The 13,220-nt window shown below is 40.9% G+C and overlaps 3 protein-coding genes across 3 annotated transcripts; 1 reads left to right on the top strand and 2 right to left on the bottom strand.

Moving 5' to 3' along the window:
* The first annotated feature begins 135 nt into the window (after positions 1 to 135).
* On the top strand, positions 136 to 4,846 carry knop1 (lysine-rich nucleolar protein 1). The gene is made up of 7 exons (XM_078793180.1): positions 136 to 178; positions 679 to 752; positions 1,486 to 1,548; positions 1,642 to 2,799; positions 2,883 to 2,954; positions 3,734 to 3,802; positions 3,910 to 4,846. The coding sequence occupies exons 4-7, from the start codon at positions 1,690 to 1,692 to the stop codon at positions 4,216 to 4,218; spliced, it is 1,560 nt and encodes a 519-aa protein (XP_078649306.1). The 5' UTR covers positions 136 to 178; positions 679 to 752; positions 1,486 to 1,548; positions 1,642 to 1,689; the 3' UTR covers positions 4,219 to 4,846.
* exosc1 (exosome component 1) lies at positions 4,487 to 8,180 on the bottom strand. The gene is made up of 8 exons (XM_058090405.2): positions 8,070 to 8,180; positions 7,111 to 7,226; positions 6,812 to 6,886; positions 6,506 to 6,594; positions 6,393 to 6,426; positions 6,264 to 6,314; positions 6,058 to 6,142; positions 4,487 to 5,419 (listed from the first exon to the last, which is right to left on the bottom strand). Exons 1-8 carry the CDS (start codon positions 8,095 to 8,097, stop codon positions 5,313 to 5,315), a joined length of 585 nt encoding a protein of 194 aa, XP_057946388.1. The 5' UTR covers positions 8,098 to 8,180; the 3' UTR covers positions 4,487 to 5,312.
* Positions 8,181 to 8,565: 385 nt separating this feature from the next.
* LOC131129281 (phosphoglycerate mutase 1) lies at positions 8,566 to 12,344 on the bottom strand. Its single transcript, XM_058072693.2, has 4 exons — positions 11,948 to 12,344; positions 10,300 to 10,574; positions 10,035 to 10,215; positions 8,566 to 9,105 (listed from the first exon to the last, which is right to left on the bottom strand). Exons 1-4 carry the CDS (start codon positions 12,084 to 12,086, stop codon positions 8,936 to 8,938), a joined length of 765 nt encoding a protein of 254 aa, XP_057928676.1. The 5' UTR covers positions 12,087 to 12,344; the 3' UTR covers positions 8,566 to 8,935.
* Between the last annotated feature and the right edge of the window lie 876 nt (positions 12,345 to 13,220).

Genomic DNA, 13,220 nt, shown 5'->3' with positions numbered 1-13,220 from the left:
ATGACACGAACAATTAATGTACTGAAATAACATAAATAATTGTGTTAAATACTTACATATACAGTACAAACTTCATAAGCCACAGCTCGTCGGCCTGGACGCGCGTCTCGTTGCTAACCGGAAGCGGAACCAAACTACTTCCTGGTTCAGAAGATCAACGCTTTTACACGTGAATTAATAGGTTGTTCAAAGTAAGTGAAACGACTGACATATTTGTATTATAAAACTGTGTACGCAATGTATATATATATAAATATATCTTATTATGTTTGACTGCGCGTTCGTTAAGAAATGTTACTTTTTATTTGCCGCTTCGTAGCAACACAGTCAAAGCTAGCATGCTTCGAATCAACACATTCCGCTCAACACGATTGCAGATTTCTTTGTTTTTAAACACACAATGAAAACATGTTAGTAATGCTACTTAAGCATTATTTTAAACTCCAACACAATGCAAGCAATGTCGTTGTAGTTATAGTAGAACCTTTCTTTAGTCTCTGAACTCTTGACTTGTAAATACATAACTTAGTATTATTTAATAAAGCTAGTGGTAGCATAATATGCTGTTCAAATTAAACTGCAACAGAGAGACTGTAACCAGGTGCCACTTCTTTTAAAAATATTATACTTAAAAAGGCAAAACTACTTACATTCTTTATTTCATTCATTCATTTCAGACGGATTCTGATGAGGAAGTGATCTTTATTTCTGAAAGGACTCCATCAACATCTAGCAAGATTGCCATTGATCAGGTAAGTTATGTCGAGGTACAGCAAAGCCTGGTTGTATTCATAACTTGGGCACAATTTCATTTAACAGTTTTATTTGTATATTTTAGTTAGAAAAGACTCACGTGTGTAATAAAAAAAAACATATATCATTTTTAATTGGGGGGGGGTCACAGGATCTTGCGTGAAAATGTTCTCTTTGTAATTATGACATTATTTCCATCATATTTTGTCTTCTCATACCATTACAGCAACACCCTGAACTGGTCGCCAGCCAATCACAGGGCACATATATACAAACAACCATTCACACTCACATTCATACCTATGGACAATTTGGAGTCGCTAATTAACCTAGCATGTTTTTGGAATGTGGGAGGAAACCGGAGTACCCGGAGAAAACCCACGCATGCACGGGGAGAACATGCAAACTCCACACAGAGATGGCAGAGGGTGGAATTGAACCCTGGTCTCCTATTACAGCAACTTTGTTATTTTGTTTTTTTCTGTTTTGTAAATGTTATCCCTTTGATTTGTAATTTATATGCATTCCTGCATGTAAAACTATGTCAACGTGCTTTGTGTTGGCATTTTTGAGTGACAGATTAATTGGAATTACATTATTTCCTATGGGAAAAATAGTTTTTTTTGTATTATTGGTTTTAGACGGACCTGTTGGAACAGATTAATCACAAACACAGAAGCTCCACTGTATTTGGTGCCAGTTCTATTTAGTTTGGTTTTCTTTTCCCAATAGGTGAAGCGACTGGTTCTGCAAAAAGACATTGATCAAGAATCTCTCCCTAAGCAGTGGTGGAAGGTTTGTTGATACACACAACCACTGCATCATCTGAGTGGTAATCATATTAGAAAAAAAGGTATTGAATAGTTAACATGTATTTTATTTGCACAGGAAAACCACAGGAGCTCTTCTGTTCAAAGGCCGGAGGGCAAAGTGAAAATGAAGATCGAGGAGGAGGACGGTGAGAATCTTGAAGAGAAAAAACACAAGAAAAGACGGACCTTGCCATGTGAAATTGCAAACGCCGCAGATGATGACAAGAAAAAGACGAAAGCAAAAAAACAGGACTCAACAATTAAAGAAGACGAGTCTTGGCAGGGAGGAGGTGAGGTGCAAGAGAAGAAGACAAAGAAAAAGGAGAAGAAATCAGTCACTGACTCTTTGAATCAGACAAATGGTCTTGATGTTATGGATGAAAACGACAAAAAGGTGACGAAAAAGAAGCTAAAAAAGAAAGAGATGACTGACAAGCAGGTGGGGACTGAACTGGGACCGGTAAAAGAAGAGGGAAAAAGTCAAAAGAAAAAGTTGAAGAATCAAACCAAAGATGCAAACATTACAGTAGAGGAAGATAAAGTGGCAAAGAAAGCCAAGAAAGAGAAAAGTAAGATTATTCAGACAAACCGTTCCGAAGTTGCAGATGACAAAGGAGTCATCCAAAAGAATGAGAAGAAGAAAACGGTACAAGATAAGGGGACAAAGGTTAAACATGAACATGTTAAGGAGGAGGAGGAAGGAGAGAAAGTGCCAAAGAAAGGCAAGAAAGACAAAAATGTGAGTGCGGAGGAGCAAATGAAACACAAGACAAAGAGGAAAAAAGGCACTGCTGAAAATTATGAAATAATGTCAACAAAAAAGACAAAAAAAGTCCAGTTAACTGAGCGTGCATTTGCATCAGACACAGTAGACGGACAGAAGATCAAGGAGGTGAAGCAGAAGAAGAAAAAAAAGAAGGCAGATGGAGTCGAACCTGACGCTGATGTTAAAGAGGAACCACAGGAGGAGCAAAAAGCTGCAAAGAAAAAGGAAAGCAGGATAACTCCAAAGACAAAAGCAGAAAAGGCTAAGAGAAAATCCTCTGTGGTTAGCACAGAAGAAGAGATGCAATCTACAAAGAAGAAGAAGAAAAACAAATTTGCGGAACCTACATGTTTAGAGGTTGTAGACAAGGAACCGAGCAAGAAAAGCAAAAAGAAGAGCTCTGAACAAGAAGCGACACAAAGAAAAAGTGCAAAAAAGAAAATTAAAGAAGAGCTGGAAGAGCACTTGGTGAGTTGTTTTTTTTCATCTCTGTATCTTTCTACATATATGTTCTTTATTTGTGGTAAAATGTTATGGGCTTCATGTATCAGGATGCTCCTCAAGTGGATGTGGTCTTCTTGTCGGAGAAGACTGGAAACACGGACGAGGTTACCATCAACCAGGTGACCATTTTGTTAACCGTTCAAATCTACAATACAGTTTTACGAACATCTTGTTGCTTGAATGACCCTTTCCCCCCCCAGCAGTTACATAGATAATACTTTTGATACACTGCTCCATGGAACAGCTGTTTAATATCAATGAAATTTATCTGTTAATCAATATAATGTATATAATATAAATGGTTGGCACCAGTGGGAAGTATCTTATACACATACCATAAAGGAATTTGGACTAATAGGTTCCAAGGCATCTTTTATCTCTGCTCACTGGTAGCCATTTTCCAATATTTTACTGTCATTTGTTCTTATACTACTGCATACTTACTATACACCGCAGTAGTTGTGCTTAAAATGGACTTTTTCTCTTTTCTGACCTATAAATGTTGTCCCAATAGTGTATTGTCATGTTAAATGATGCCAGATATTGAGTTTTGCGCTTTTGGAAGTAAGCCCTGAAAGCAATCCTGAAGTCCTCGGGAGCGCTTGGGAGTGTGTCCAAACACAGGATTGGAAGAGAGCTGGGGGTGGAGTAAATTACACAGATCGTTTGGGCAGGAAGCAGGATAATCATTTAAACAAAGCTGAAGAGGCGCAGAATCAGGAAGCTCTAGAAAGCTTTCTGTGTGTGTTATTGTGTGTAGCTACTCTAGAGGTGTCCACTACTCGATACATATGGCCGAAAATGAGTAGAATGGGTCCCCTTTAAATATAAAACATCAAGTTTAAGGTGTTCTCTTACACATTCAGCAATGTGAAATAAACGTTGTGCTTTGTCACAGGAAAGACGTCAGGCTTTACAGATGGAGATTGACAAGGCCTCTCGGCCTGAACAAGCTAACCAACCTACGGTCAGTGATCCTTCTTTCTGTGGACTTTTGGTTTGATTTTCATATCCAGCAAATTGCAGGACTTGACTCTCATTCTAATATTTGTCTCCCAAATTTCCTCTGCTCAGAAGTTTGGCCAGTGGGGCACCGCCCAGTTTGAAAGCTCCGAACAGCAGCACAGGTTCCTCAGATTGATGGGCGGCTTTAAGAAGAGCTTCCAGTCAGCTTCCACCACCACGGACACGGCAAGAACAAATATGGCACTCTGTAAGGATGCACAGGAGGGTTTACAGAAAGGACTCATGGAGGAGTTTCAGCGTGCTCACACGCGCAGAATGGACTGTAACGTCAGAGGTGCAGGACTTGGGTTTAGTGCACCATCCAAAAAGTTCTCTATTGACATCAATGCATGTCGGTCGGTCCGCTTTGACGACTGAGGACTGGTGTATATTATCTTCACAATGTTGTTTTAACTGTGCGCTCTCTTTTTACACGGAAGAAGTAGCCTGACCGTTAATAAACATACTGCACAACACGTTCTTTGTATGACAGACACTTGACAAATCCAATCATTTAGAAATGACAATATAACTTTTTCTCAGCATAGGCACATGCTAATGGATGTGTTGATTATGACTATTAATTGAATAGTTGTTCAAATTTAATCTGGATACTGTACATTCTACAATGCACAAACTTGGTATTGCACCTATGACATGTTTACCACTGTATCAGTCAATATTACTCCCAATGGGTGAAAAGCAGCTGCTTTTTTAGTGTAATAAATGTCTTCAAACTGCATGAATGTCTATAACATGGGGGGGTAGGCGTACATTAGCTTCTTGCTTCAGCCTACTCCTTTTGAGCTTCATTACTGTGAAATGACATTGGTTGTTAAAAATGTCAACTGCCAAACAGGGCAACAGGGTTTTGTTTTATTTCACTTATGCAGACATCTGCAGTAAAGCGAGAGAGAGAGATACAAGTGGTCTTCATTACATTATAAAATACTTTCATACTTATTTCTTGTAGGCTCATAATGTGCTGGAAAACAGACATTTACTTCCATGTGTTGTATTAAAAAGGTGTTTATCACTTTGGGAAGTCTGCATAAATTAAAAAAAAAAATGTCTATTCAAAGCACAAACACATTAATATGCACCTACATTTGCTCTATGTTGCAGTCCAAACTGCTAGATAATAGAATTAACTTATTGGAGTTACTGTAACCTACCTGACTGGCGCAGAAGAAGATCCCAAACCTGTCTCTAAACATGGAATGCTACACTGCAACATAATTGATTGCAGCTCTTATCAGACCACCAGTTATAATTAAGCTGGCAACAAGCCCCCCCCCCCCGACCACAGTATACTGTTGGTACACGTTGGTTGCAAATCAATGTGACGGCACACTATTGACATCCAGTGTCAGCCAAACAAATCAGGGGGCTCCTTGGTCACCCAAAGATCAGGAGAAAGGGAAGCTGTGTGTTCCTTGTGGAAGGGGAAAAAAAAAAAAGTCCAAGACCTTTCAGGCCTGCAGAAACTCTGGCTGGACTCTTGCCACTTTGCGGAATTCTTTGGCATGCGTCAGTGGACATTGCATCTCACACCAGCTGATGGGAACCATCTGTGCACCTGAGTACAAGGAAAACACTTGTCACAATACGATGCTACTGAGCAACAAGTTTTTGGGAATTGAACGATAAATCAATTTTCTATGTCACTTATCCTCACTTGGGTCGTGGAGGTATGCTGGAGCCTATCCCAGCTGATTTTGGCAGAGAGTCGGGGGTACACCCTGGACTGGTTGTCAGCCAATCGCAGGGAATTGTATAATGTTTTCTGGGAATATATGTCTCAAAGTGGTTGTGATGGCAAAGGGAAAAAGCAGAATGACGACCATGATACCGGAAATGGATTTGAAGGGTGATGTTGGAAAGTGATAGAATAGAAGATCACATAAAATATATAAAGCTGCAGGCCTGCCTATGACTGTTTTATGTGGTTTGTTAATAAAAGTCCTAATTATACAGTATTACACATCAAGTATGATTGACCATTTGTGTTCTTAAATTGCAAAAATAATAACTTTCACGGCAAACAACATCACAGAAGCTCTGTTGTAAAAAAAAACTGCGAGTGGAGGATGTGACAGGTCTTGTGCAGAACCGATGGTGTTTCCAGTACAGCATGAATCACTGCAGTTCTAAATCACTGCACTCCAACCACAGAACGGAACGGTTTTTAAGTTTTGAATAAGCATTCAAGTTTACCCGCTTCGCTGTGGGCCACCACGACACCCAGCTCATTCTCAGCTGTCGTCAGCAGGTAGTTGGACTGCACATCGCCCAGTGAGATCTGTCACACCCCGAGTCAAGGATAAGACACACAATCACATAACATGCAATAATACTATACCTAATGCCACTAAAAATATCCATTTTCAAAAATGAGTTAGAACACAAAAACAAAAGGATACCACTTTGGCCAGGACAATATCTCCAGGTCTAAAACATTTATACGTCTCTACCTGTCGGGGAGTTGAGGCAGACATGATGTTAAATTCAATGTGAAGCCCACAGAAGCTGTACAACGATGTATGGCAAACCTTGTCTTTCTCTGTTGCTCGCACGTCTTCTTTTCTGCAGATTTAGAAAATGTGTTGTTGTATGTATGACAGTGATTGGTGACGCCCAACAAAACGATTCTTCCTCCATGTACCTGATAGTTCCCCTGAAGCGGTCTTTCAGCGGCGTGGAGCCAACATAAAGGATGTGGACCTTAGCGAACCTGGGGTTAATGCTGGTTACCTGTGCGTTCAAACACGTTGACATCGATTTAACAATCATATTTCAATATTTAAATGGAATCAACTAATGCGTCCTTGTGACTTAATTAATCCAGTTAAAGAGCACCAATTAATTTTACTTGGAAAGAGCTAATATTTGGAATGTACTGAATAGCAGAAGTGCAAAACCATCATAGACTTTTTATAAATGAATAGAAATCATGGCTGGTGATTATTACCTTACATGTGACTATTGCTCCTACATCAGGCAGTAGCTGGGTTTCAGTTTCTCTCACAACAGAGATGACTGGCAACTGAAAGAAAAGACAAAAGCACAAATCAACTTTGTGTTTGCAACCCGACACCGGTTACATTATTGTCATTCCTTTTTTTTTTTTCTTTCTGTTTAACAGGTTCAAGATCCGCCACTCAAAACAAAACAGTGACCCTTGTTTTGTCACGAGTCTATTTTCATTTGGCTCTGACTTTTTTTGCCGTGACATGAAGCACACTTTCTCCGCCTCCACACCTCTCTCACCTCCTCTCCTTCGTTCTTCTTGAGTACATAGCCTGCAAGTGAGGAGTAGATATATCCATGCCGCAGGTATACGCCTGTGCCGGGGGTACAGTCTTCGACACTGCACAGTTTGTCACCTGAACACAAACCGGGCAAAAGAGACACGAGCGCCGTTATTGAGAGAGCACAAAATAAACTTACTGATGAGGATGAAAAGAAACGGCATTTGTCAGCAATGTCTGTTAAGCTGTTTTAATGACAAAACAAGCGCCCTAACCTAAGCCAAACACTAGATTTCCAATAAACTTAAATTAATGGATATGGCACTGATTGTGTGGAAGAAAAAAAAAAAAAAGATTTGGTCTATGGAGCTTGTCGTTACAATTCTGTCCAGCAGGTGGCATCGTAACTGTTTCTTACCACACCTCGTTTGCAGCCGACATGGTTGCGCATTACAACACATCTGTTCGTTAATACAGTGAGATATTAGATGTACACACACATGTAAACTACCTCTAAGATCAGCGCACACGTACATTTACTCGCAAAAACTCCACTAATGATTTGAAAACAGATCGTCAACACAAACGAGAAAGGAATGTTGCCTGTGGCGATGGGCATGACTTCTTACCGCTGAAACCTGTCGCGGAAAGTAAAAGTCAACAATCCCCGCCCAGAGATATTACAACTACATGAATTCATTATTTAACGTAAAAAATATAGCTACGCTCTAACGGAAGGACACACATATATTGTCGTTAGCATGAATTAAAGGAGTAACTAAACCAGCACAAGTCAAAGCTCAGTTAGCTCACTCGTGGTCGCAAACTAGTTAGCATGGCTTACATCCACAACGTCGATTTTAAGAGTTCCTAGAAAATAGTAACGGTTCAAAATACAATTTGTATACCATTCAGGCTGAATATACATCAAATCCTACCACATAATGACTTTAATAACAACAAACGGAAGACACTCACCAGGAACACACAGCTTCATGGGTGACATGTTTGAGAAGAAGAGATCTTCGTCAGACCATTGGCTGTTAAAGAAGGACCAGTCTTCTTCTTCTTCTGTTGTTTGCAAACTGTGTGCAAGGGCGCCACCCAATGGATGTCAATGGGGGCGCACAGGCGATAGGTGACAGATAATGCTTGGAATTTTGAGGAGAATTTTGAACATTTTCAAAATGCACTGTATTTGGATCCTGTCTACTAACATGGCTGCCAAGACCGCCCATTGAGTACTACAGAAGTAGTACTGAATTATTTTTATCTAGTATTTAGTTCAGACTGCCAGGAGGCATTTGACCTGCAGTGACGTCACATCGCCATACTATGCATCAGCATTATGAGGTAATTTATTAAGTACACTTTTTCCTGACAAGTCACGTCTCAACATAGTATTTGAGATGTGACATTTTTATTTGTTATTTTCGTTAGTAAATGTGAAAATCAACACAATAAAGATTTGACATATATTAGCGTGTGGAATTTATTCTTCTATTCAGTGTCACAGCAAAGGAAAACACACGTTACAATATATGGTAAGTTATACACGTTCACTGGTTAGCCACAAGGTCCTGCATTAACATTTTGGTCAATACATACATCACAAATATTCATGTGCTAAAATCTTGTTATGCCAAAAAATATCGATGATTCAAAATCAACCTCAAAGTGTATGACTGAATTAAAGATGCATATGACTGTACACAGTGTGTGTGCGTATGTGTTAAATCTGCGATGATGATGATAACACTAACTGGCCTGTAGACTAGTTTTCTTTTTTCCAATTACACAGCACGGGATTAATGGGAACACCATCCCAGTCTTGGGAATGGAGTTCATTTCTTGACCTTGCCCTGAGCAGCCACAGCTGCCATGGCCTTCTGTACGGTTTCCTCATCACCCAGAAACTGCATGTTTCCTATGGGTTTCAGGTTTTTGTCCAACTCATACACGATGGGGATACCGGTAGGCAGGTTGAGCTCCATAATGGCCTCCTCAGACATACCTAAGAAAAAGAACAGACAGGCCTCCTCATGAGCATCATCAGTACGTTAAAACTTACGTGATAGACCATGTCATCAGAATTAGAAATGGGACATTTGAGGTTGTAGTTTTTTCCGGTTATATTAGCAGGAATGCTGTGTCTAAGTGTTTTTTTTTTTTTAATCATCATGTATGTTTTCTTAAGCGGGTGGCACGGTGACCGAGTGGTTAGCGCGCAGACCTCACAGCTAGGAGACAAGGGTTCAATTCCACCCTCGGCTATTTCTGTGTGGCGTTTGCATGTTCTCCCCGTGCATGCGTGGGTTTTCTCCGGGTTTTCCAAAAACATGCTACGTTAATTGTCGACTCCAAATTGTCCATCGGTATGAATGTGAGTGTGAATGGTTGTTTGTCTATATGTGCCTTGTGATTGGCTGGCCACCAGTCCAGCGTGTACCCCGCCTATCACCCGAAGACAGCTGGGATAGGCTCCAGCATATGCGGAGGCATTTTTACGATGATCAAAACGCATATTGTTTTGAGAAGCCAAACAATTTACTTAAATGACCCGGCAACTAAGCAGAACTACGTTCCTCGTCGCAGAAATCCAACCAGATCTGGACTCAGAGGACCAAATGGGGAGATAAGTCAGATAAGCTGATGTAGTACACTGATAATACTTCAGCACAGTAATATTCTATACTGGTCACTAGGTGTCAGTAATGTTACATACATAGTACGTACATTATGTATTATGTGTTAGTTCATATGTAGAGGGCTCCAATAAATAATATTATCTATGCTTTTAACTACAAATGATAAAAATGCGTATTATTACGTATACACAAAATGAGAGAAATTGCAGTAAATAGATAGTATCACTGCAGTATAAAAGTGATGAGACAAATAAACGGGCAGTAGAAAAATGCTCAGAACCAGTGTTGTTCTTACCCTCAAGGTGCTTGACAATGCCACGCAGACTGTTGCCGTGGGCAGCAATCAGGACCCGCTTCCCTTCTTTAATCTGTGGAACAATCTCGTCATTCCAAAATGGCAGAGCTCTAGCGATGGTGTCCTTCAGGCTCTCACAGGTTGGAAGCTGCTCCTCTGTCAGATCAGCATAACGGCGGTCCTATTACAAAATACAGCATTTTGTTATACTTATGTTTGCTTACAGTGATAGTACTAGGATGCCAGAACTTCCTTAAGGAGTGACCTTGCTTATGGTCTCAAAGAATTCATTCGTCTCATCCATGGGTGGAGGAGGAATGTCAAAAGAACGCCTCCAGAGCTTGACCTGGGCCTCTCCGTGTTGAGCTGCTGTTTCGGCCTTGTTCAGCCCGGTCAGGCCACCGTAGTGGCGCTCATTGAGGCGCCAGGTCCGGTGCACAGGAAGCCACATCTGGTCGATGTTGTCCAGAACAAACCACAGCGTGCGGATGGCCCTCTTGAGGACAGACGTGTAGCAAATGTCAAACTCATAGCCGGCATCTGAAGATACACAAGAGACAACAAAGTCATTGGATATTGTTGCTACACAAAATATGTATACATTTGCACTTATATTGGATGAGTTGTAACATCTTTAAATGTACAAAATATAACAAAATGTCACCCCGCATCCTTGAGTTTTTAAGTGGAAAATAGGTGGATAGCACTGCTGTATACCAGTTAATGTTTACACAAGCGTCAATCACTTTGCATTGTCCTCCATTGAGCTGAATGACACAAAGCTTTTTGAAGACAGTACGGCGGTCGAGTGGTTAGCGCGCAGACCTCACAGCTAGAATGCCAGGGTTCAATTCCACCCTCGGCCATCTCTGTGTGGAGTTTGCATGTTCTCCCCGTGCATGCGTGGGTTTTCTCTGGGTACTCCGGTTTTCTCCACATTCCAAAAACATGCTAGGTTAATTGGCGACTCCAAATTGTCCATAGGTATGAATGTGAGTGTGAATGGTTGTTTGTCTATATGTGCCCTGTGATTGGCTGGCCACCAGTCCAGGGTGTACCCCGCCTCTCGCCCAAAGACAGCTGGGATAGGCTCCAGCACCCCCGCGACCCTTGTGAGGAAAAGCGGTAGAAAATGAATGAATAAATGTATGTGAATAACGCTAGGAGACCAGGGTTCAATTCCACCCTCGGCCATCTCTGTGTGGAGTTTGCATGTTCTCCCCGTGCATGCGTGGGTTTTCTCCGGGTACTCCGGTTTCCTCCCACATTCCAAAAACATGCTAGGTTAATTAGCGACTCCAAATTGTCCATAGGTATGAATGTGAGTGTGAATGGTTGTTTGTCTATATGTGCCCTGTGATTGGCTGGCGACCAGTCCAGGGTGTACCCCGCCTCTCGCCCAAAGACAGCTGGGATAGGCTCCAGCACCCCCGCGACCCTTGTGTGGAACAAGCCGTAGAAAATGCATATTTGGACCCATTTTGTTTGAAATTAATTCCACATTTTCAGTCATTATACACCTGGAAATTATGTACATTCAATTGTTGAAATACTCATTACACATACAAAAAAAAACTACAAATAAGAAACTATTCCTGTAATGAGAGTCAACATAATCAATTGCAGACTAATGATGTGATTTGAGATCATGTAATATAGTCCAAATATAATTTGGACCTGAAAATGGTATATAGACATAGTCCGGGACTACTTTCTTTTTTTGTCAAACTCTTTTCTTGTGTGTGCATAACACAGCGGCGTGTTTACTAAATTCGTGTTTACTGCGTGTGTTTTGTCATCAATCATCATTTCTCACTCGATTGACTCTCCTGCCGCGGTTGCGTAACCCCGGTTTGCAGGTCTAATCCAATGACCAAGAGAATCGCCGATTAGGCCCCGTGTCATGACTGTACCTTTTAAGGCCTGTCCTCCTCTCTTGGCCTCCTTTTCTCCCGTCTCGCTTAAATCCGCGTCGAACCACCCACAAAAGCGGTTCTCCTGGTTCCAACAGCTCTCTCCATGGCGGATCAGCACCAGTTTGTACGCTGCCATTGTCGCACCAATGCCCTCTGTGTTGTATTTCCGGAAACTTCCGTGTAAGGGACTCTTTTTAAAATACCCTACCGACGTCCGTAGGCTTGTCTGGAGATGACTGCAACCGTGGAGACGCAAGCAGACAGGTAAGGACACGATTGTAGCCACTGATGAAAACTGCAGCGACCGTTCTGGATGAATCTGTCTGAACTTGACAGTTTGCACTAGCGGTCTGTTTCCCTCTTCCTGCTGGCTCTTCTGACCAATGAGAAGGCGAGATTTGCTTGTGGAAGAGGAGGAGGAAGCAGGAGGATGAGCACAGCAGCACGTCCACGAGGAGTGGGCGATACTGCAATTCGATCCCAAGGACAGACCGGGCACTGTTGTCGATACCTATAACTGATATCGACAATGTTTATTTGAAAATATTCACATTTTTCAAAAACAGTGAACAGTCAAGTTTGTGACTGTGATTTAGTGGCATATAGGAATCTTGGTGGCCGATAGGAAAATACTACACTATCAAAAACAAACGCAAAATAAAGACACAACTTCAATTATTATTACAAGTTTTTGAAGCATTTGCTCCTTGGGCATCGGATCCAAAATGTAGCAATTTAATGTAACAACAAAACGAACACAACAAATCACACACATGCATTTGTTAAATAAAGGTAGTAATTAACTGAAAATTATAAATGGACTAAAATTTATTCTAGCCTTGATATCGATATTACTCTTATTCTAAACACTGTCTCGCAATTTATTTGTCACATTTTTATTTTTACATTAGCCACAACTTTTTACGTTACAGCATGTCTTCTGTAGCTAGTCAGTTTCTGTCCAATCAAAATGAGCAATAGGGCGACTGACTGTAAAGCCTACTCGCTGATTGGTTACTCGTCACAACAACCTCAACAGGTTCCGCCTTTTCCCGGAAGCTGACAGTCATCTGATCATTTTTTCAGTTTCCTTGTTATCCAACGTCGGCTCCTTGGGCACCGGATCCAAAATGTAGCAATTTAATGTAACAACAAAAAGAACACAACAAATCACACACACATGTATTTGTTAAATAAACGTAGTAATTAACTGAAAATTATAAATGGACTAAAATTTATTCTAGCCTTGATATCGATATTACTCTTATTC

Source organism: Doryrhamphus excisus, linkage group LG9 (genome assembly GCF_037039965.1).
Source record: "Doryrhamphus excisus strain RoL-2023G ecotype Guam linkage group LG9, RoL_Dexc_Guam_v1.1, whole genome shotgun sequence".
NCBI lineage: Eukaryota > Metazoa > Chordata > Actinopteri > Syngnathiformes > Syngnathidae > Doryrhamphus > Doryrhamphus excisus.
This window is presented reverse-complemented; position numbering and strand designations above follow the sequence as displayed.

Coding starts and splice junctions, on each gene's coding strand:
- LOC131129281 (XM_058072693.2), bottom strand. CDS start 12,086: ATGGCAGCGTACAAACTGGTGCTGATCCGCCATGGAGAGAGCTGTTGG. Junction 10,575..11,947: donor AGGAGGACAGGCCTTAAAAG/GTACAGTCATGA, acceptor GTGTATCTTCAG/ATGCCGGCTATGAGTTTGAC. Junction 10,216..10,299: donor TCTTTGAGACCATAAGCAAG/GTCACTCCTTAA, acceptor ATTTTGTAATAG/GACCGCCGTTATGCTGATCT.
- knop1 (XM_078793180.1), top strand. CDS start 1,690: ATGAAGATCGAGGAGGAGGACGGTGAGAATCTTGAAGAGAAAAAACAC. Junction 2,955..3,733: donor ACGAGGTTACCATCAACCAG/GTGACCATTTTG, acceptor GCTTTGTCACAG/GAAAGACGTCAGGCTTTACA. Junction 3,803..3,909: donor AACAAGCTAACCAACCTACG/GTCAGTGATCCT, acceptor TCCTCTGCTCAG/AAGTTTGGCCAGTGGGGCAC.
- exosc1 (XM_058090405.2), bottom strand. CDS start 8,097: ATGTCACCCATGAAGCTGTGTGTTCCTG. Junction 6,887..7,110: donor AGAAGAACGAAGGAGAGGAG/GTGAGAGAGGTG, acceptor CTTTTCTTTCAG/TTGCCAGTCATCTCTGTTGT. Junction 5,420..6,057: donor GGTGGCCCACAGCGAAGCGG/GTAAACTTGAAT, acceptor CCTTGTACTCAG/GTGCACAGATGGTTCCCATC.